Source organism: Callionymus lyra, chromosome 11, assembly GCF_982586985.1.
Source record: "Callionymus lyra chromosome 11, fCalLyr1.hap1.1, whole genome shotgun sequence".
NCBI lineage: Eukaryota > Metazoa > Chordata > Actinopteri > Syngnathiformes > Callionymidae > Callionymus > Callionymus lyra.
In genome coordinates this window covers 26,068,563-26,091,213 of record NC_141828.1, presented here as the reverse complement: position 1 = coordinate 26,091,213, position 22,651 = coordinate 26,068,563, and the positions used below count along the sequence as shown (strand labels likewise).

At 35.6% G+C, this 22,651-nt stretch overlaps 1 protein-coding gene across 1 annotated transcript in view; it reads left to right on the top strand.

Annotated features, from left to right (window-relative positions):
• Nucleotides 1–22,154, top strand: part of col21a1 (collagen, type XXI, alpha 1) — a 28,826-nt gene extending 6,672 nt beyond the window's left edge. The window contains exons 6-29 of the mRNA XM_087802989.1: nt 1,661–1,834; nt 6,600–6,677; nt 7,162–7,245; nt 9,164–9,226; nt 9,911–9,964; nt 10,036–10,089; nt 10,145–10,198; nt 12,933–12,986; nt 13,527–13,580; nt 13,644–13,697; nt 14,667–14,720; nt 16,128–16,172; nt 16,230–16,283; nt 16,355–16,408; nt 16,776–16,829; nt 17,454–17,525; nt 17,764–17,799; nt 17,961–18,005; nt 18,087–18,119; nt 18,179–18,325; nt 19,457–19,511; nt 19,575–19,763; nt 20,459–20,536; nt 20,608–22,154. Of these exons, the coding sequence (XP_087659115.1) occupies nt 1,661–1,834; nt 6,600–6,677; nt 7,162–7,245; nt 9,164–9,226; nt 9,911–9,964; nt 10,036–10,089; nt 10,145–10,198; nt 12,933–12,986; nt 13,527–13,580; nt 13,644–13,697; nt 14,667–14,720; nt 16,128–16,172; nt 16,230–16,283; nt 16,355–16,408; nt 16,776–16,829; nt 17,454–17,525; nt 17,764–17,799; nt 17,961–18,005; nt 18,087–18,119; nt 18,179–18,325; nt 19,457–19,511; nt 19,575–19,763; nt 20,459–20,536; nt 20,608–20,798 (1,830 nt within the window). The 3' untranslated portion in view covers nt 20,799–22,154. The remainder of the gene's footprint in view (nt 1–1,660; nt 1,835–6,599; nt 6,678–7,161; nt 7,246–9,163; nt 9,227–9,910; nt 9,965–10,035; nt 10,090–10,144; nt 10,199–12,932; nt 12,987–13,526; nt 13,581–13,643; nt 13,698–14,666; nt 14,721–16,127; nt 16,173–16,229; nt 16,284–16,354; nt 16,409–16,775; nt 16,830–17,453; nt 17,526–17,763; nt 17,800–17,960; nt 18,006–18,086; nt 18,120–18,178; nt 18,326–19,456; nt 19,512–19,574; nt 19,764–20,458; nt 20,537–20,607) is intronic.
• Nucleotides 22,155–22,651: the final 497 nt, after the last annotated feature.

Genomic DNA, 22,651 nt, shown 5'->3' with positions numbered 1-22,651 from the left:
AACACCTTTGACAGGAACTATCCTGATTATCTCTTCCCATAGTCTCTCATCAAATAATAAATAAATAAGTCACTGTCTTAAACATTCTTTTGATTCTCAATTCACATTTAGATAGTGAAATCCTGACACAGCCCTTAAACTTAATGTTCTAGTCTCAGAAAAGTCGCCGCCTGTCTCCCACGAACAGACATGGAAAACCTGACTGGCACTCAAAAGGGATTTTAACCGGTTGTTAAGTTACGAAACATCATTGTGTGAGCTGTTCTTAAAACATTTTCAAGTTTGAGCTCCAGAAAAATGAGCTCAAGGTGCAGTTGGCAGCAGCTGGAAAGTGTAAAACAATTTAATTTTGAGGTGGAGTAATACTTTTTACAGGAAACCATGTTTAACTGTACAACGTATGGACCTCCTGGAGCTCATTTGTTACTAAAGTACTTCACCTATGATGATGAAGAAGAACTTCATGAGAAGCGATTTAAGATGTTTTGTCTGTTTATGTTTATGATCAACTACTGCAAACATCAAACCACAGTCTTCTTCGATAGTCATTTTCCCAAGTTATTTCTTCTATTTATTTTGGAAAAATGTGGGATTGGATGAGTTTCCTGATAATCTTGTGTGCTGACAATACTCATGATGTAGATCTAATAGGATCAAAGATAATTACAAGTGATGACAGCAACATGGCATCAAACACTTGCATGAGAAGAGACCATTAGCATGCGAGCTTAAACCCCACTGAAGTAATGTGTCTTAACTTTTCATATTATTTGTATTCTTGCACTTTTACTACATACAAAACAAAAATGTATCGTTTAAACTTATAATTTTCACAAACATTAACATTAAAATTATGCATCAGATTTAATTGTCAAATCAAAATCAGAAAACATTTATCGTCAGTATTGTAACAACAACACAGGATTTGTCGTTTGAAATAAATAAAACTAAAATGAGAATAATAAAATATGAACTAGTTCATGAACTGACACAACACTGACGACTTCCATGGGACTGCGATGACAATACATGTTGTTTTCCCATCCCATGTGTTGATTTACTGCCGACAAATCGAGAACACAATAGAGCAGTGAACATAACTTTAGTCTAGTGTTTAGTGCTTTTGAACTCCGGGACCCGGGTTGTTGTTGACTCACTCCATTTTCTTACTTCTGGGTAGCCGGTCCAATTACCTGGACCTCCACAAACATCTCTTCAGCTACCGTGAATCTGATGCTTGTTTTGATCAAGTTTACTCAATAAAGTCCATGTTTTTGCATAAATTGTGCATATCTGGTGTTGTACAACTACAAGTAGTTCCTGAAAATACATTTATTATTTTTTTTCTTGGGTGGTTATTAATGTCTGAAAGGTCTTTTAATTTTAAACTACCTTCTCCAACATTTTTCTCTGAAGGCACCGAAACAACATTTACTTTTGACATGTGTAAAAAGAACGGAATGAAAAAACAAAACAAAATGGATACAAATTTGACAAGAACAAGGTGATTCAAATAATTACTAATACTAATTGACTACAACTGCTTTTGTTGTGGGTCCGGGGTTTGGGTACCAACTATTAGTCAGCCATTTTAACATTCTTACATATTTTTATTCAAGTGTATCTCTATCTTAATTTTCGTTTTTATTTTCTTTAAAAGAAGCTGTTTGATGAGAGGTGGCACCAACTCCGATTGCTGGTCACGGAGGAGGATGTCACTCTTTACGTTGACGACCTTGAAATGGAAACCCTCTCGTTGGAGACGCCAGTTGGCATTTTTATTAATGGAAAAACTCAAGTTGGAAAATATGTCCGGAAAGAAACAACAGCACCGGTAAGTGAACTTCTTGTAAGCTGATATAATCTCGTAGAGAGAATACAACTTTAAACAGTGATGTGTGGTGAGGTTCATGGTTGGTGAGGCACTGATTCTTTGAGTGTCAGTTTTGCAAGTATACAAAATCAAAATAGTGGCTTATTTAAGTGTCTACTGTTTATTTCATATCTCATCAGCAGTCTTCACACAGGCATGCACACACACACACAGGTCTTGGGTAAAAATGTTTTAAATGATTTTATTAAACTGATGTACTCCATGCCAGTTATAGCATAAATATGTCATCTTTGACAATATCATATGACTAAGATAGTTTAAAAAATATATGATTTAATTAATAATTTGTCAAAAAGTCTATTTTAAATTATTGTGATATATTGTGGGATGTTAGTCTACATCCTCTAGATCTATTGCAGTCATTGATTGTGGATAAATATTGATTTATAGCTTTTTCCGAATGCATTTAAACATGCCATTGGGGAACCTTTACTCAAAAACCCAGACTTAGACCCGAATGACCTCAGTAATTTCAAGCCTATTACTAAGCGTCAATTCTCGTCCAAAATCTTGGAGATGGTGGTCTCTGAGCAGCTGTCTTTGTTCCTGGATCAGTGAAACATTCACGAGAAGTTTCAGTCTGGCTTCCGCAAACATCACTCCACGGAGACAGCCTTACTGAAGGTGTCAAGTTACATAATGATGTCGGCTGATTCGGGTCAATACACTGTTCTGGTTCTCTTGGATCTGTCCTCAGCCTTTGACACAGTTGATCACCAGATGTCACTGAGAAGACTGAGGGATAAAGTGGGACTGTCTGGGTCTGTGTTACAATGGTTCTCATCATACCTTTTTGGGCCAGTTTCAGTGTATCTGCCAATCAAATGAGGTCTGAATCAATGGATCTGTTGTGTGGAGTCCCTCAATTTTCTGTTTTGGGTCCCTTATTATTTTTGCTGTACTTGATTCCCCTAAGTAAAAACATTCAGAGATTTCCTGATGTTTCTTACCACATTTTTGCTGATGACTTCCAGCTCTACTGCTCACTTGATCCAACTGAGACCCAGGGACTGAACAGCTTAGTCAATTGTTTGCTCGAAATCAAAGCAAACAATGGATAAGTGAAAACACTTTGCAGCTAAATGTGGACAAAACTGAAACTCTGGTTATTGTGCCTGATGATAAAGTTCCAGTGTTGAGTCAGTACTTGGGTGACTTAGGTCAGTCTGTCAGACTGAGCCTGAGAAACCTGGGTGTTGTATTTGACAAGAAGTATTTGTTATAGATTAAACTAATCTATAACATATTCAAATGATAAACATGATTTTCATATTGAACGACAAAGCGTGATTACATTTAATTAAACAGGGAGTTAGCTGAACGTTCAACATGTAATTAGTTTATGTATAATTAGAAACAACACAACTAGTTAGTAAACAGCGCTTTAAAGATACTTCTGGCAGATGACTTCTGGATGATCTACTGATAATGTGACTTAAATAAAAAATAACATGTTTTGAAAACTGTACCGCGCATGATAGGCACGTATACAGGTGTGACACCTTCCATTTTTTTTTTTTTTCGTTGTTTATGTCCTCAGCAAGGGTTACCATAAACAAGTACTTGTATTTCTATGAACTATTCACTCACTTGTTTATTTTTACCATTAAAGAGAATCCCTCAATGTTTTAAGATAAAAGTTTTTGCATATTGTCTCAAAATCAAACATAAATTAGTGTTTATTGGTATAAAATCCTGAAAAGTTTACCGGACAGACACTGGAACACTTTACACAATATCTTGTCATTGTCATTCTTCGTATCTGAATAAAACCAATATAAGGCTTAAATATGAGACACCTGCAACAGTAGTTATCATCTGATGTATTCATTTTTGCATTGCTGTGAAGATTCATTTAGATGTTAACAACACATACCTGTATATATTAATCACAGTATTGAAATACACAGTGGCACTGTTCATAAAACCTTATTTACATGAAACATCGACACAACAAAAAGCAACAAAGAAACCACATAACCCAAACTATGAAATAAAAAACTAATCTCTCTGTCATCATGGTTTTCTGTCCTGCAATGAACTGGTTAGACGTGGGTTCTTCACACAGTAATTCAATGTTGTAGGACTTGTCTTTCATGGAAGTCCCCAAAGTTCTCCCTCAGAACCAGGTGTGAGCTTTACCACACTTTTCTTTTTGCACAACCTAGTTTCACATCAGCTTTCAGGACATACTTTGGATGTGATCTTACTGCAAAGATAACAGATGAGTTTGTTAGCATTGTATGAAAAAGGCCCATTGGATTTTGAAGAGTATTAATACTGAATACATTTTTCTGTTATTCATCATGTTTTAAAGATACACACATCCATGCAACATGCAACCATGACAGCTGTATCACCACAATACGGACAATGGACGTGAGGTTCTGGTCTGTAGACCACATCTGTGTATCGTATAGTCTGTCAAAAATAAAAAAAAGGTTAGACTTTTATGATGCGCATATGAGGAACTAACTAAAGATATACTGTACACACCTCCATGATGATTGCCTTTCTGAAGTGGCTTTGTATTTGCTGCTCAATTTTGTCCATCCGTGCTGGTCTGAATTTGGTGACCTTTCAAAAAGGGCAGTGATAGAACAAGCAGCACTTGTTGCATTTCTCAATGGTCATTTGGCTGTTCCATCTGTATTGAGATCTGTAACTGAAGGGATTTAAAGATAGTAAACACAGACAACGTTTCGAATTAGGAAAATAAAAACATAAAAACATACAACTAAGTAAATAAGTAATTAAGTAAGTAATTAGTACTTGTAGAGAGCTTTTCTAGACCAGGGTCACACACAGTGAAGTTATAATAATAATTACTTAACTTTTCATCTATGCTTATATATATATATATATATATATATATATATATATATATATATATATATATATATATATATATATATATATATATACAGTATATACTATATATACTATATATGGCCTAAACCTTAATTGCTTTACACATAATACTCACTTACTTACTAATAACAACAATGTTGTAAACCTACATTTGGCTGAGGTTATACATCTAGAAAAACAAGTTAACAGAAGCATTGCTGAAACTACGTGAAAACGTAATGACATGAAATGACAGTAAACATTTTAAAAAGCGTAACAATAGTCATTTAACTACGTAAAAACTCTGATATGAAATGACAGTAAAAAATTTAAAAAGCGTAAAAATAGTCATTTAACTATGTGAAAACTGTAACATTAAATGACAGTAGACATTTAAAAGAAATAAAGAAAAAGTAATTTGTTTATTTTACCATATTGTAGTTAGTTGTATAGTTAGTCTGAGGCCACTTCCGGAATTGGCCACACCCTGAACGCTCGTCTAAACCTACTTCCTGTCTGAATCGACGGGTCTGAATCCTCTGCCTCTGCAGCTGTATATACTTGCAAGAGTGTAGAATCCCAAGTGATAGTTAGCTTGACAGCAGAATGATGTAAGCTCTGTATTTGTATAAATAATATGTACAATTACGATGACTCCATCACACGTTGTTGTCAATGTTAACTAGTAATATAGAAATATAGACCCACTTTATGTTGAAACTGATTGGTTAATATTGCATGGGGCCTTCTGTGATTGGCTAGATTTACGCAAAAGGTCTACAGTTTATTATCATGAAAATAAAAATATTGAGTATTTAATGAGTCAATATAAGCATGAGAAAAAGAAAGAATATTTTATTGAAGGCCAAAATGTAGTTGTAATTGCATGTATCCACGCACGTCCCTGACTTTAAATCAAAACAATGGAAGAAAAAAAAAGAGAGTTTATAGGTTTATCCTGGGAGATTTGCCAGCACACAGATAATAAGTACATGGCTGAGAATGAACATGTCGTCCACCAGATCTCATGAATTTATGATTTAGAGTCTAAATTGGACTCATGTCAGCATAAAGAGTGAAATAAATCAAAGAGGCACTTTATTTTCCTTTTCGTTGAAACCTAGACACATAATATTTTCCTCTGTCTTTGCGCCAACAGTTGTGCTAACAATCTTAACTCCTATTACAACAATAGTTGATTTTACAACAAGACTGAAAACACTTCATTTAATATTTATTGATGGAGTATAACCAAACAAAGTTGCATTGTTGCTTTCAGAGTGAGACTTTGCTGACTCAGCACACTACACAGGCGCCACTTACCCTTTAAATTAATATTTACTCCATAGTCCATTTATTTGTCTTATTAATCAAACAACAGAAATTAATTTGCAAAATCTAGGATTCAATGATGAAAGTTGAGGAAAGCAACTTGTTGTAGTTATCATTTAAATGTACTGCAAATACCAGTCAAATGTAATGAATACATAATTTGGACGACATATTTTGTGAAGCATTGAATCTGTGTGATGAAGATTAAACTGCTCCTCCTCAGAAAGTCACAATGTCCAATTGAATCGATAACTATGTCAAACTTAGAGATGGATTGTTAAAAAAAAACAACCCTTCATAAATATAAAGAGGATTTTTTTGTCGACTTGAAGCTTAATGCAGTTTAACTGACCTTCTCTGAAATCCAACTACAGATTCAGGATTGGATTTTTTTTTTTTAATTTGTATTCACAGCAGAAAGGAGCCACCTTATTAAAAAAAAATCCCTTTATCTGTCCTCCAAACAAAGCCTAAATATTTCAGAAACTGAAAAAATGTTTACTTTTCTCTTCATTTGGTTCAGTTTGAGATCCAGAAGCTGCGCATCTACTGTGATCCTGAGCAGAACAACAGGGAGACGGCTTGTGAAGTACCCGGAGTGGTGAGTTCAAGAACCTTTTTGGACCTTGAAGCACTACATGGTTAACATCATCTCACCTACTTCTTACCGAGACAAAAACATCTGTTTCCGCTCTGATCTCCATCAGCTTTCACTTCATGACATGCTGTTCATCTGTGTGTGTGCATCCGGTAATGTTTGGTAATTGTATCTCGTGCTCACATCTGGTTGTAAACACCGGCATGTATTTGAAGCGAGACTGCTGTGTAAGTGTAAGTGAGGCAGTTAGCCAGTATTTTGTTTCTGGACAAACAGCCAACTGACTTTATTTGTTTGTTCATACTTTTTTTTTACAGCAATTAGTGTAGCGTTTGATTGCATACCAAAGAAAAAACATGTTATTTAAACAGAAAGATTGACTCAAAAAGCTGCCTGGAGATACTGAAACGCTGATACACTTTATATTTCTGAACATATCAGAGCTGGGTTGAGTTTGTTGAACTGTATTTCTGCTTCATTCCCACAGTGCTCCAATAGCCCTGATTACATGGAACCAACTCAAGAACCTTGTGCCTGTCCTCCTGGAGCTCCTGGACCTCCTGGAATAAAGGTCTAGTTTTTGAGTTAAAAATAATCCAACAAGATGATTGATGATCTCGAACAACCAACCACTGATTCTTAAATACAATTTTAATCATGAACATAGTGATTAAATCATCAAAGTCGAATGGAGATATTTGATGATTGGTTAACAGAACCTATAAGACAATTCAAATATATGAGAATACTGTTTTTAATGTGTATATAATGTGACGTTTTGGAATCTTCAAACACAGAAAAAAATCTTTTAAGTTCAAAAAAGGAACAGATGATTCAATTTGTTCTAAATTAGCATTTGGATCCAGAAATCTTTTGCCGGATTTACCATATGTTGAGAAGTTTTCAAGATTTCAAATGCTTAAAAAAAGCAGTTCATATTTGTTTTAATTAATATGTTTTAAATATGGTATAAATTTAATCAAAATTGGACCTATTCAAGTTTTTAAGGGGGTCCTTTGCTCTGTTACATTTGGCAAGATTTCTGTAAATCTCATTAACGTAGAGTATAATATATATAGTATGATTGCATTGAAATTTGAAATTGACTCTTTAAATTCAACTATGTGTTGATGTCTGTGTGTCTTAAAGTGATGTTGGACTCTATTGTACTCATCAGTATGTGTCTTTTTGTACAAAACTCTATTTTCATTGAATATTTACATTAGAAAATGATCTTAAGCCCCTCCCACTGAAAACACTTGAGGCAAGTCTGACTTGCCCCCAGGCACAGACAAAAACCAAGTCCAGTTGACCTGATTCAATTGCCTAGAGACTAATCCCATATTGTTCCTAGTTTAAAATAGACATTTTATATTATTTATCCTAAATTAAACATAAAAATGTAAAATCGTTCACGTTCATAGTGATGGTTTAATAAAATACTAACAAACAAGTATTTTTGTTGGTTTACAAACCATGTCACTGTATTTATTACTCAAGAACTTTGGAAAGCCTAGAGGAGATTTGGTAGAAATCCCACTATTAGTGGAAATGAGCTGCTTGGCCACTGTCTGAGCTCTGAAAGTGCTTTCCTTCGTTCTAACAAATCATGCTAGCAAGACATTCAAACAAGTGTGCAACAAATGTTGGTGGAGCATGAGCCAACTACTTGTGTTTGACCCACTTGTGTTGACGTCGAATTACAGCGAGGAAACTCGTGTATCATCGAGGAAACAGTCCAACACAAACACCTTCACAATAACAACAGTGTGTTCTTGAAAGGCTTGTGCGTTTTAATCATGTGAAATATTTGTTTGCTCACAATCTAAATTGGAAACAGCGAACCAAAAGCGAGCGGCGGCTGTTATTCTCTGACCACTGTTTTGAGTTTAGCAGGAGAAAATCAGAATTTCTTTCCGTTCATCGGGGGTGCAACATCTGAGTGTGCGGCAGTTAAACTAATGGATCTCTGCAAACACTGATTGTGTGACGTTCAACACAGTCTGCCTCCTGGAACGCTGAAGAGTAGAAATAAATGGAAACAATCAGGCTTTTATTCTGCATGGAAAACAGTGGTTGCAATTATGACTTGTGGTCACTCTGGTTAGATGCTGCCTTGATCTGTGTCTTGCTAAAAAGTAGCCGATCAATAACAAATACTGTAGCGGGAAGAGAAAAGAATCCGGCATGTAAGTTTTCCCGATCAAATAAAAATCTTTACAATAGCTGCACTAACTTAGCAGTAAAAGGGTTTGATGGTAAAAACCACTGTGGTTAGGAGGATGTTTGTGTTTTCTACTCCATGCTTTTGTGCTTTTATGGCGTCAACTGATGGTTCAGGCGCCTCCTGGGTCACAGATGGGCCTCAGGTCTTTCTAATTTACTCTGAAACATTTACTTCCAGAAATGGGTGTTGTTGCTCTCACTTTATTGACTGTGAGCCCCTCAAAAACCTTCACATCGTATAATTTGTTTTGTTGTGTTTTAAGGGAGAACAAGGAAGCAGTGGAAAGCCTGGTCAGCCTGGTTCTTTTGGTGCTGATGGTAAGCCTGTGAGTACTACATAGTTCAATATCCAAATTCAAAACACTCACACATCATCCTGACTTGTATATCGGTTGTGCTTCATTTATGTTATTAGGGATTTACTAAATGTTACGTATTGCTGCTTTAAGAACTGTTAAAGATTGAAGTTGGTTTTCACAATTTATTTTGAGGTAAACCAAAGTACTTTACTGAATTCGCTTGCAAAGTCGGTGACTAAATATAGGAGCAGGGACCTATAAATGCAGAGATTCGTCTTTTGGCTCAGCTCTTTCTTCACAACAAAAATAATTACAGATGTATCACTGATCCTTCTGTCCATCTTAACTTTCATCTTTCTGTCACTGGTGAACAAGAACAGATGTGACTTGATCTCCCCCACCTCCATCACCTCCATTATCCACCCTTTTAGCAGTAAGCATCATGGTGACAGATTTAGAGGAGCTGATTCTCATCCTGGCCACCTCACATTTTTTTCAAAATGGTATTTGATTATGACCCTCTGGTTTATGGAGGCAATTGTATTTGTATTATTATTATTTATTTACGTATTTTATTGAAGCAACTTTTCTAATTAGATTAAATTGTATTTAAAATAAATACATTCGTACTGGTTGAGAGTAACACACTTCACCTACAGACAATTCATGTTCTTCCAGTCTTTCACTCTCCTTTTCCGTTCACTATTGAAGGGAATCCCGGGAACCCAAGGGAGTCCTGGCTTGCCGGGGTCACCTGGTGTGGAGGTGAACCTGCTGACATTTCAACATGATGTTATTATCGTGACATGGAAGTTAAACAGAAACTTCTGTTGCAGGGTAAACGTGGCCCAGGTGGATACAAAGGGGAACAAGGACGACCTGGACTGATGGTAGGAACCTAACACAGTAGTTATTTTACAACAACTGACGTGCGGTTTCACTCAGGGCGGGAGAGGCTCACCTGGATTACCTGGCCCACCAGGTCAGATGGGAAGCAAGGTAAGTTATCATCTACACAATTAAACAAGATTTAAAAAAAAATGAAAGTATATGAAAGCCTACAAAATATTGAATTTAACATAACTAAAATATTTAAATCAATAAATTCTATATTAAAGGGTATTTTCAACCATCAAGTAGTACTATTAGATATTATCAAGTGGCACTAGTATAACAATATTCTATATTGAATTTAATTCGCAATGAATAAAATAAAATATTATTTAATTTATTATTATAAATAATAAATAAAAATAATAATAATTTTAAACAAAAAAATGTAACGTTCCAATATATAAACTATTAAACATGTTTCAAAGAGAATTAAATTAACCAGAATACTTTTTCTTCTCCAATTGATGCTGCTTGAATTATAATTGTTAATAAATTAAACATGACCAAGAGTGTTGAAGGACGAGTGTGAGGATGAATTCATTAAATACACAAGTGAATTTCAAATGAAGCCAAGAGAAAATCTTGTTTTAACATCATGACCACAATCTTTTTTTCCCCCTTTCTTAAATCCCTGGTTGATGACACTCACGCCCACTAGGGAGGATTAAATATCCCACACTTCATCCTCAGTGTCGATGAAAACTCCCGCCTCCAGTGTTCCTGATTAAACGTAACATCTGCTCGCCTTCAGACGTGAAATAACATCTGGACTCAAACACTGAAGTTCATCATCGTCACGTTAAAACAAATGTGTTTAATTGTACACATAACTTCAATAACAAAAAAAAACTCATCCAAGTGGAACAACTCATTTCCAGCTTTTGTTGGGTTCCTTTTTTCGGGGATAAAAAAAATCTATAGTAACCTAAATCCAATCTCAGTCCTTTATTTAACCAAATTATTATTGTATATAATGCAATTAATAAAGGACATGAAATCTATGTAACACAACTTCATTAGGTTAAAGGTAAAGGGGGCACAAGGAGGGCAGAAGACCCCCATGAAAAGTGAAATTTCCATGTATACCATATTTAATATTAGGTGGGCCTCTGAACTCTGAAACTCTGAAAACAACAAAACTAAATATTGACAGTTGTTCATTATTCAAATAGATGTTGAGGCCTCATAATCCCTTTTTGCACTCTTTGTAAACTTTTCCTAAACTCTTATTAAACCTTGTGTTATCTCAAGGTAGAGGTAACCGGGGGCCCAGAAACCATACAAGGGATACTACAAACACATTTGTTTTCGGGCCTTCAGGTCACCTTGACCCTGAGATTAACATTTTCACTTTCTCACTTAGTTTATACTCTCAAAGATCTACATATTTTAGCAATATAAATATATATATATATATATATATATATATATATATATATATATATATATATATTCTTCGGTCAGTGAAGGTTTCAATAGACTGACCCTGAGTTGGAGGAACTGTGTTTTAATTTCGAGACGAGAACAGAGTTTTTGTATTTTGGCATAGTATTTGCATCAGTTACCAGCTAAACTACAGAATGTTTTGTAGCCTTGTCTGGAACATGACAATACATTACAGCTCCTCTGATTACGCTGCCTCCCCACCCTGACCTGTAACATATTTTTTTGCATTTTTAATATACCTGAATCCGTTGTCCAATCAAGACACAGAACACAGGGATTTGATGCTCACTGACCCAATCTTGATACAAAACATGGAGCCTGACTCACAAAAATAGTTAATACTGTACGCAAAAAAAGAGCTCTGCAAAAATTAAGTAAAAAAAAAACTAAAAAAATTAAATTATGTTGATTTTGATTAAAAATATTGTTTTTTGTTGTAAATAAAGACTTTGTAAAATATAGAAGTCGAGAGAATATCTTCATATAAGCTTATATGTTGGATTTAATTACATTCCAAGACTCTCGTATGTTCTTCATCACTTTATACAAACATATTTGTTGTTGATGTTTACGAGTGATTTGAAACAAGGTGTTTGTCTCTCGAGGCTCCTCATGTAAATACCATCTGTGTTTCCAACAAACATCTGCGAGAATAAAAGGATTGCTGTATTAAAAGCTACTTGAGTCATGTGACCTTGTTCATCTCAATATCTGGTGTCATGACCTTGACTGGATGAAAATACTGAACACACAATGAAATATCAAGTTGTCCACAGTGATTATAGGAAGAACTCATGGACACAACATGTTTTATATTCATCAGTTATTTTTGGAGCTTTCGTTGCTCTTCCTCACGCTGACTTGCCTGTTAATGGATTTTATAAATCCACGTGTCTTGCTGTGTGAACCACATCTTGTCTGTTCCCGTGGAAAAATATATTTCATTTTGTAAACAGAAAATGTATTTAGGATTACTGTGTATTTTCTCAATCCTTGTCTTGATTTAAAGTGTGTCGATTTACAAATCAGTCTTGATCTCGTGAACCATGATTATGTTTCTCTTTCACTGGGGAGGAGAAACTAGCAGAATGATTCTCTCTCTTTTGCTCTCTCTCTTTTGCTCTCTAAAAATACTTCTTTTTTATTGTATTATCTACATTTACTAACAAATGAAAAAAAAATATGTTTAAGCTGCAATTAGTTTTTAGGATTGCACAAAACAAAAACAAATCCTTTTTTTTTCTGTAACACAACTATATGATTACATTTTTGGATGCCTTGACAGAATAATAACAACACACCGCTCATGATCATAACAACACACCGCTCATGATCTTATATATTTATCTCTTAAATATCTTCACCACCTCAGCTCATCTTTTTCTGTTCTCAGGGAGAAGTCGGCGCTTCAGGATTGCCGGGGTCACTCGGGAAATCTGGCCCAGCGGTGAGACGACGACATAACCGTGTGATACAGATGTTTCTAAAGCGAGGGAACTGGATTGTGTAGATCAAAGGTGTCAAATTCAATCTCACAAGTAGCCAAAATCCTTTAGCACAGATTTTATTATTTACAAAACTGTCTTCATAAAACTTATCTAAATCTGGTCTGTTAGCCAATAGCATGGCGCGTTATGTACACATGGGGAATGGAGTAATGAAGAGCGATAGATCGAGGGAACCCTGAGATTATGGATGTCTAATCATATCAATCGTAAACTTTATCATAGGTCACAATATCAACATGAACATTAATCTACTCTAATTTTGAGCAAACCATCCAGTGAGTCACATAATGTGACTAGGCAGACCAGATTTCAGGTCTTTATTATCTTTGAAGTGTCCTAGATGATCCTCAGACCGGGCACAGGACTCTACACAGTCCAGTCTCCTCTCTTCGGAACCATCTGGAGAACCATGAACTGGACAAAAGAGAACATGGATGTAGTTTTTTTTTTGTATTAAAGCGACGTAATATGATTTCCAGGGTGAAAAAGGAAGTCCCGGAGCACCTGGGCCAGCAGGTTATCCAGGAAAACCTGTACGTTAAAAAAATCATCTGAGCAAGAAACATGTATTTGTCATCACACTTGTATGTTTTCAGGGCCAACCTGGGAGAGACGGGAAGGAGGGAGCCGTGGGATCGTCCGGTCAGAAGGTCTGTTTGTCTTTATGTATAATGAATCCTATTAAGAGAATAAGGGAATCATCTTGGTAGGAGGTTAACTTGTGCCTTGAAAGACTTTCCCCTAAAACTTGCTGATGTTTGAGAACCATGGAAATGTAATAATACTTAGCCGGTGTTCCCCCCGTGGTTTCCAAACCAACATGCAAAAGCAACGTTTGTCACCCCGGTATGTTTTGGATATTAAATTAACAAGTATCTGGGAAAGCCATTAAGAGAGGAGGATGTATCAAATTAGAACGAGGCTTGATGGATGGATAATAGATCTGTTTGTATCGTTTCCATCTTTGGCGCATTAACTGTTCTGTCGCTCGTCGGCATGTTGGAGAGTATAGTTCTGAATTATTGAGTTTGGTTCAGGATCCTTCATTAATCGTAATATGACTGTTTAAGCCACAAAATACATAAAAAATACGAACTATGTTATGGTTCTTCAACGGCCGGTTGTTCAAAGGTCATCATGGGATTGGATCAAATCTTTAACATTCTGTAATTTTGATGCTATATTCCAATTCTAGTTTTAATCTGGATGAATTTGATTAGCTGAAAGTTTCATCAAATTTCTCTCAATATGTTTTTAATTATATTTCAATTATTCAATTATTTAGAAAATGCTTAAAAAAATATTTGTAACATTTGAAAATTATATATTCTGTACTGATATACTTGTATTGTTACTAGGTGTGGTCGTTTATAAACATACAAAGACCTCCTTAGCAGCGGTATAAAAAAAAAGGAGCGCAGTTAGTATTATATCTTTTTTGTTCATTTTTTGTCTGAGCTTTTGGCTAGCTTGTCTCTGATACTTGCTACTGGCTAAAATAGGATGTTTGTTATAAAGCTAGAGATGAATGAAAGTTCTTGTTTCGGTAGTTGTTTCATCTCGGATGTCTTTATCTATTTATCGATCTATCTGATCTATTGTTTTTGATTTTCCCGAAGGGGGCGACGGGGGACGCTGGTATCCCCGGTGCTGATGGAAGGGAGGGTCATCCTGTAAGTCATCGCACACTCATCCATCATGTTTTCTTTTATCCGCTGCTTTTTGTTTCCCATGTTTACACGTAGCATCAACAACACCCACTGATGGACTGTGAACCCATAAAGCTGACGCCCAGATTTGAATCCTCAGAGAGATCGTGGAAAAGTGAAAGTAAAAGGAGCCAAAGATAAAAATAGGGCTTTGATGAATCATGCATGTATCTTCACTCCTCCACGGCTGCGGCGTGTTAACACTCTGGCTGGAGTTGAGAGAACATCCCTGGCAGCCAGAAGTTCAGGGGTATTTCCCTGGTAGTTCATCCCAGGATAACCCTCTTATGTAACGCACACATGTTCACCAGCAACACTCATGGAGGGGATCTGCTTTGTTTTAGGAGGGTTTCAGGCGAGCAATCGAATGCGCTGTTCATAATTATTATTTCTAGTGGAGGCCAGAGTCTGTGACGGCTCCGTGGAGGATGACTCAGTTGCTCCACACGGCTTCCAGCCATTTTCCTGCACAAGAACATGAGATATATCAAACAGGACAGGATTAGTGCTTCACTTCCTCCGGTTAAATCAAGGCGATGCCGGGGTTTGGGGTTACACCATTCCCACATGTTCAGGTGGTTTTCTCTCTCCGGCTGTCCCGTCCACTCTTGATCATGATCACCAAGCCTCAGGAAGCATCTGCAGATAGTTTTTCAGAAACCAAAATTAAAGCCTTGTTAAAGAGTGGTTTAGTTTATTGTGGCACAAAAACATCTGAATGTCTTCAACTAACTGAGGGTTCTTTCATTTCCCCGGACAGTCCCTCAAAGATAAACGTTTTATTGGAAAATCAATATAACTTTTTTGTCCAAAAGTTAAGTCAGATATTGAAATTATATTTATTTCAGAAAGATTAGCAGAAATCTGAAACATCTTTAACTCTTAATCGACTCCTTTATCTAATTCAAAGACCGTGTTGCCCTCATGTATCATTACGGTAGGAACCAGAACTTGACAAGAACTTCAGTACCTTAAACAGTACCTGAGCAACTTTAAATCATGCACTCACTGAGAGGGAGTCAGACAAAAAGCAAGCTGTATTTATTCAGTTAGAAAGTAAGTCGGAAAGTGATTTTATTTTATTGATTAGGCTCAGGAACAATCTAAGAAGACATTTTCAGCTTCCAGAAACAAATGCAAAAACTCTGATATAAAATTACAGTTTTCTAAATTCACAAATTCTGGAGAAAAAAAAAAGAATCCTGAAAAAATGTTTAATTGATTTTGGGGGTTTTGAGTTTCTAAATATTGAGTTACTGTATGACAGCATTAACACAAACAATTTTAACGGCCATAAAATAAACCCAGGTAACCTCTACATAATTGTGGTACTAAAAATTGGTTAACTGTGTGTTTATGTTGTGTTTTCAGGGAATGCCGGGATTGCAAGGCCTCACCGGCCTTGATGGACAAAAGGTGAGAAAATAATATTTGTTAAAGATAAACTTGATCTACATGTTGAAATGTTTCAAGGGAGAGGCAGGCCCATCAGGACAAAAGGGTCTCAGAGGATCAAGTGGACCCCCGGTAAGTTTACGACCAGCATTTTTGAAAGGTAATCTCCCCATGAGAAGTCTTAAAAAATCATTCATCTCCAGGGAGAAGTGGGTTTACCTGGTGCACCTGGACAACTGGGACCTGCGGGATCAAAGGTAACTCTTAAAATATTTAAACATTTATCAGAAACTTTATCACCAGCTTGTGTTACCTCAGGGTCAGGGTGACCTGAAGGCCCACAAACACTAGGGATACCACAAACCCATTTGTTTTCATGCCTTTGGTTTTTTTTTACTGATGTCAATACACAATAAAATATTTAAATAATATAACACACAAAATAAGCAACAGAAAAAGAACCAAGATGAAGGCAAATGATATAAAAAGGATTTAAAAAACATACAGTAAAGGTCATGAATCTGGGACGACACTTGACTCAGATGCAGGTTGGATAAGATGATCAAAATAAAGGAATCTATCTATGCATTGAATCAGGTGTAATTATTAATTTGTCACTTCCAGGGACACAAAGGTGAAAGTGGAAGTCCAGGATTAAAGGGACCGGCAGGACCTGTGGTAAGACTTGATTTTTATGTTCCGTGATTCATCAACACCATGAATAAAATGTCTTTCATGCTAAAAAATAAATAAATTATACTGCTATGATTTTGATCTTAAACAGCCAAAAAGTAAAGAAAATAAGAATGACAAGCAGCATAACTGTCAGGGATGGGGGGGTTGTGAAAAAATTATCTTTTTTTTTTCTTGCAATTATTGAGATGATTTTAATCTTCTATTATCATTAACCAACTTCGACCTTAGCAATAACTTTTTTACGTTTTAACTTTTCTCTAAACATGCCCCACATCAGCTTCCTTAAACAGCATTATAACAAAAAAATTGTATCCATCCGTCACACACTTCCTGGTTGCTCTCTGCCGTAAGTGTGAGGTTAAAGGTGCAGGTTTTTTTAATGACATAATTTGCCTCATAACACACTTTGCTGTGTCTAAATTACTTTAATTCTTTTTTTAATTATTCAATAATATTTTTTAATCGAATCATGACCCATAGAATTTGAATTGAATCAAATATAGATTAAAATGATTATGATTTAAACTTTCAAAACTGTTTTTAATGTGTTCAGAATAAATTTGACAAATTAATAAAACGATGAATAACTTCTGTTTATAATTCAAGGGAAGTCCGGGAGAACCAGGACGACTCGGCCAGCCTGGACACCCAGGCATGCCAGGACTCACCGGCAGCAAGGTGCTCATATGGAACAAAAATATGCAGTATATTTTTCATATATGTCCACCCCATATATTATCAATGTTTTTTAAAAACGACATCTGAGTGAACTTCTTGAAGGTGTGACAAATAATGTGATGAATAATCAATTAAACTGATCTTCTTGACCTGAATCTGCCACCAGAGAAAAAAAAAGGCTTATACTTTTAACGAGTGTTTTCCAAGAGTCTCATCACTGTCTGTGGTTCTTCATCAGGGTCAGCGGGGCGGTCCGGGTGATCGAGGAGGGACGGTGAGGTCGACTCTATGATTAGGACTCCTCTTCAAAACACCTGCTGATGATGTCATTTATCACAGTCTGGGATTTATTCATCAAACAATGATTCAATCAGAAGAAAATAAACTTTGATTGCCTCGTTTAGAGAATAAATAATTATACTTGTTTTTCATCAGGGATTGAAGGGCGAGAGGGGAGATGATGGTCGTCCTGGAGCTCATGTAAGAACCTTAATGACCATGATGAATATTTATTAAGATGAACAGATCATTATCTTTAACTGTTGTGAACCCCATGATCAGGGCTCGACTGGTCCAGCCGGGGAAAAGGGCGAGGTGAGTCTTGAAGTGTTTTTGTTTTTATATGGGCTCACCTTGAGCTCATCTTCTGCCAGAAAGGGGTGACAGGAGATCAAGGTCTGAGGGGACTCGAGGGCCAGACGGGTCGACCGGGATCTCCAGGACTCATGGGAAGAACTGGAGCTCGAGGGCTTCAAGGTGACGCCGGTCCTCCGGGCCAACCTGGAGCTGAAGGACGAGCTGTAAGACTGCATGGACCGTCAACAATACTTCATTTATCTAGGAATATGAACTTAAGACTCAAACATCAAAGTTTAGAATCAGAAAAACGATTTCAACTGGAACTATTTTGACTTTATTTAAAAATTAAAAATAAAATAATCATTCAAAAATAAATTTTCTAAATTGAAGTCTTTTTCCATTTCTAGCCTTTTAAATTCAATATAAAATTCCCACCTGCAAAATACCTTACGTAACTTAACGTTTCTTTGAATTGACGCACCAAGTTTTCTACATTGTCACATGATCATCTGCGTGTCCCATGATTGGCTGGAATTTTCCAAGTAGCTTGATACTCTTTTGGTGTTGTCTGGTTACACTATTGTACCAACATGTTTTAACCTTTTATGAATGTAGGTTTGCTTCTTTATCATTCAATTAAAAATAGTTTTAATTTCAAGTAAAAAAAAAAAAAATCCAAATAATCTTCACTTCAATAAAAGAGGAAAGTGTCTAAATGGAAAAAATGCTTTTTTTTTTCATTGAATAATGAAAATAATAATAATCTGTCTTCTCTCAAAAACAGATGTAAACACATATTTCAAATACAAGGAACTTTTTTTAATTACAATTTTGAAAAACCGTGAGGCATTTGTCAAGAGAAGGGAGACACAAGAAAACAATATCTTAATAACAGGAAAGGGAGAAAAAAACCTAATATGAAAATATCTGATTGTATATAATGTCAGGATTACAACTGTGTTAAGAGAGTTTAGATGGATATTCATATCTGCTCATATACACCAAGACAAAATAAAGCTAAAATGGATTTTGTAACCTTTTTTTTATCACCCAATTTAATTTCAAGATTCATAAAAAAGTGGGGTATACCTCTAATTTGAGTATTTTTGTGATCAATTTATTTTGAAGGTCCAGAAGTACCAAATAAAAAGAAGATAAGAGAAAATTAAAAAGTTGTATTTAGAGATTAATCAGTAAGTACATCTGTCAGATGTAATTAACATTTTAAAAAACAAGGATCTGATAGCTTTTCTACTTTAAAATATTTTTAACTGCAAGACACAGCAATACAGCAGTCCAGGTTCTTTTTATGTTTGTTTTTTAAAATGTATAGTTTTTCATTATTGTTTCAGGCTAAAGAGATGTCCGACAACCACATCCGTCAGATTTGCAGGCAGATCCTCCAGAGTGAGAGATTTTAAGATCACTGATTTCACTTGTGCACGACTAACAAGATGTCCGTCTATCAAGGTGAGCTTCCACTCCTGATCCACAGTCAGCAGACTTCCTGTGCCAGTTGTCACGGTCGCCCTGGACCGCCTGGAGTATCAGGTCCAGCCGGGCCACAGGGCCTGAGGGGAGCTCCAGGCCTGACCGGATCAAGGGGACAACAGGGACTTCCCGGCAGACAAGGACACCGCGGCGTTAACGGACTTAAAGGTGCGTCATGAACTGAAATGATGGATGTATGATGTATGACTTCCGAATATTTAATGGATTATAACATTTCAAATGTAGAAACTTTGAATTATTTATTTTTTTAATACTTTTTTTAAAAGCATTATATCTGGGTTTTTTTTAATATACTTTAGTTCAAACAGTTTTATTTTGTTTTCATTAAATAATTGAATTGAAATTGAATGATATTATATATTTTCTAAATGAGTATATATACATTCTATATTGAAATTGAATTAAATTAATATATTGAAATATATATATAATATTCTAGCCTTTTAAATTCAATATAAAAGTGTTGGTATAATTGTCCCAGCTGCCAAATAGAATTTGAATCAGACTTTAAATTTATCGCATGACTGGCTGAAAGTTGTATAAAGTATCACGGTACTATTTTGTTGTTGTCTGGTGACACTATTATTCCAACATTTTTATATTGACTCTGAAAGGCTACAAATTAAAAAATATGAAATCTAGAACATTTATTTTTCAATTACTGTTATTAGAATAGCATATAAAAAATAAAAAAAAATTAAATACTTAAAATATTTAAATAATAATTAAAACATTCAACCATTCATTTTCCGATGTCACTTCGATTGTTAAATTACTTACTTACTTACTTACTTACTGATTTAAATAAAAGTTTTTATTTTCAACTGGACTTGTTTGTGCAGGTGAATCAGGTGTCAAAGGTGACAAGGGAAGTCCTGGCCGAGACATTGTTGGAGATCAAGGTCCACCTGGGCCACCAGGTAAACACATGCTGTGATAAATTTGCATTATCAGCAGTATTTTCATAAAATGCAACACGTGTTCCCGATAGGTCCATTAGGTCCCCGGGCTTATAGCAAGCAAGGACCCCCTGGAGAGCCCGGCCCTCCAGGCCTCAACGGGGCTGAAGGGAAGAGTGGTACCCCGGGCACTTCGGGCCAGCCGGGCGTCTGTGACCCCGCCATGTGCTACGCCAGCATGATGATGCGGCGGAACCCTTATAGCAAAGGTCCAAATTATTGACGTGATCAGTGCAGCTGTTGCAGCTGACAGAGGAACCAACAGTCGCTCTCAGGAAGATCCACAAGCTTGTGATTGGACCTCATTGTTACAGATGGTTTTGAATGATCTTGAATATATTTCTGTTTGTCGCCTTCCAATGCTGTCCAACCTCGTCACGTGGACTCAGGTATTGACGTCAGGTGTGTCCAGGTGAGACTACAGTAGAGTCCAGACGAAACGTAAAAAAAATAACATACATTTCCGAATTGAATCTGATATGAAAATAACATTATAAACACGGACTTGCTGCTTCTTAAGGCCACGCTCGGGCGCCCTCCAGTGGCAGGTAAAATTACTCCATTATCAGGGTAACGTTAATCTCAAATACATTACACTTTATTTCCCCTCAACAAAATTCTTATTTTCTCAAAATACTCTACTTCCAGAGCTATGGAAGTATATCAGTGACATCTGAATATTGGATTGTTAAATTTTACGTTTCAAATGTTTAAAATATTTCCCTTCTTCTTTAATTTTTGATTTATTAACTTAATTCAAACTTTTTTTACTGAATTAATAAGAAAGTTAAAATATACGTTTTTTTTTCTTTACTTGTACAGGTTGGCATTATAATTCCAATAATAAAAATGCAATATAAATGTTATAATACACACAGAGTTTGATATTCCAATTCTAAAAATTCAAAAATACATTTTATAAATTCAATATTAATTTTTAATTCAAAGTGTTTTTAATTAAATCTAAAAATGTTGCTATAATAGTTCTACCAGACAAAACCAAAAGAGGATATGTGAAGAACTTAAAAGGTCATGGTCAATTAGCTGGGTATTTTTAACATTTTTAGATTTAATTAAGAGGGCTATGAGTAAAAAAAAAAAAAACATTCCATTTATTACATTTATAAATTTTAATATTAAACTCTAAGTGCAAGAAAACAATATTTTTTTAAATATTCAATATTTGTCAATAAAATAATATATAAACTGCTTAATAAAACATATTTTCAATAAATAGTGTCAATATTTTTAATGTTGAATGTAACCCTTCAATATTCTGATGCCACTGATATACTTCCATTGAGGGAACTTTATTTTCGTTTAAACTGAATCTTTAACCACTGATGAGCTCATGTTGGTAAACTGTGTTGGACTTTTGGACCTGGTGCTGTATGAAGTTTAATTCCTCTGAACAAAGAAACACAGTTTGAGGATCTTTCATTACTGTAGCGGTTTATTTTGTTATTTATGAATGTTATTTTACGTGCCGCAAACATATCTTTTTTTATGGTTTTATGTGAATTTACATTTTCTAATGAGTCATTTGTACAAGAATTAAACATTTAGATGAGTGACGTCACATTTGTGTGTCTTTTAATATATTGAATCCAGTTTCACGTTGTTATTAATGCTTATTGTATGTGGAAATATATCGATTATTATATAACGATTTTTTCTCAAATTTGGAAACAATCACTTCAACAGGATTTTTAACTTCAACTTAGAGAAGATTTTTCATGAATTATAATTATATATCTAGAAAAGTGAAGTCCATCCAGTTTCAAGTTCCATCCATCCATCCATCCATCCATCCATCCATCCATCCATCCATCCATCCATCCATCCATCCATCCATCCATCCATCCATCCATCCATCCATCCATCCACTCATCCATCCATCCATCCATCCACCCATCCATCCATCCATCCATCCATCCATCCATCCATCCATCCATCCATCCATCCATCCATCCATCCATCCATCCATCCATCATTTCACTCATCCATCCATCCACTCATAAACGGTATCCATCCATCCATCATTTCACTCATCCATCCATCTATTCATCCATAATT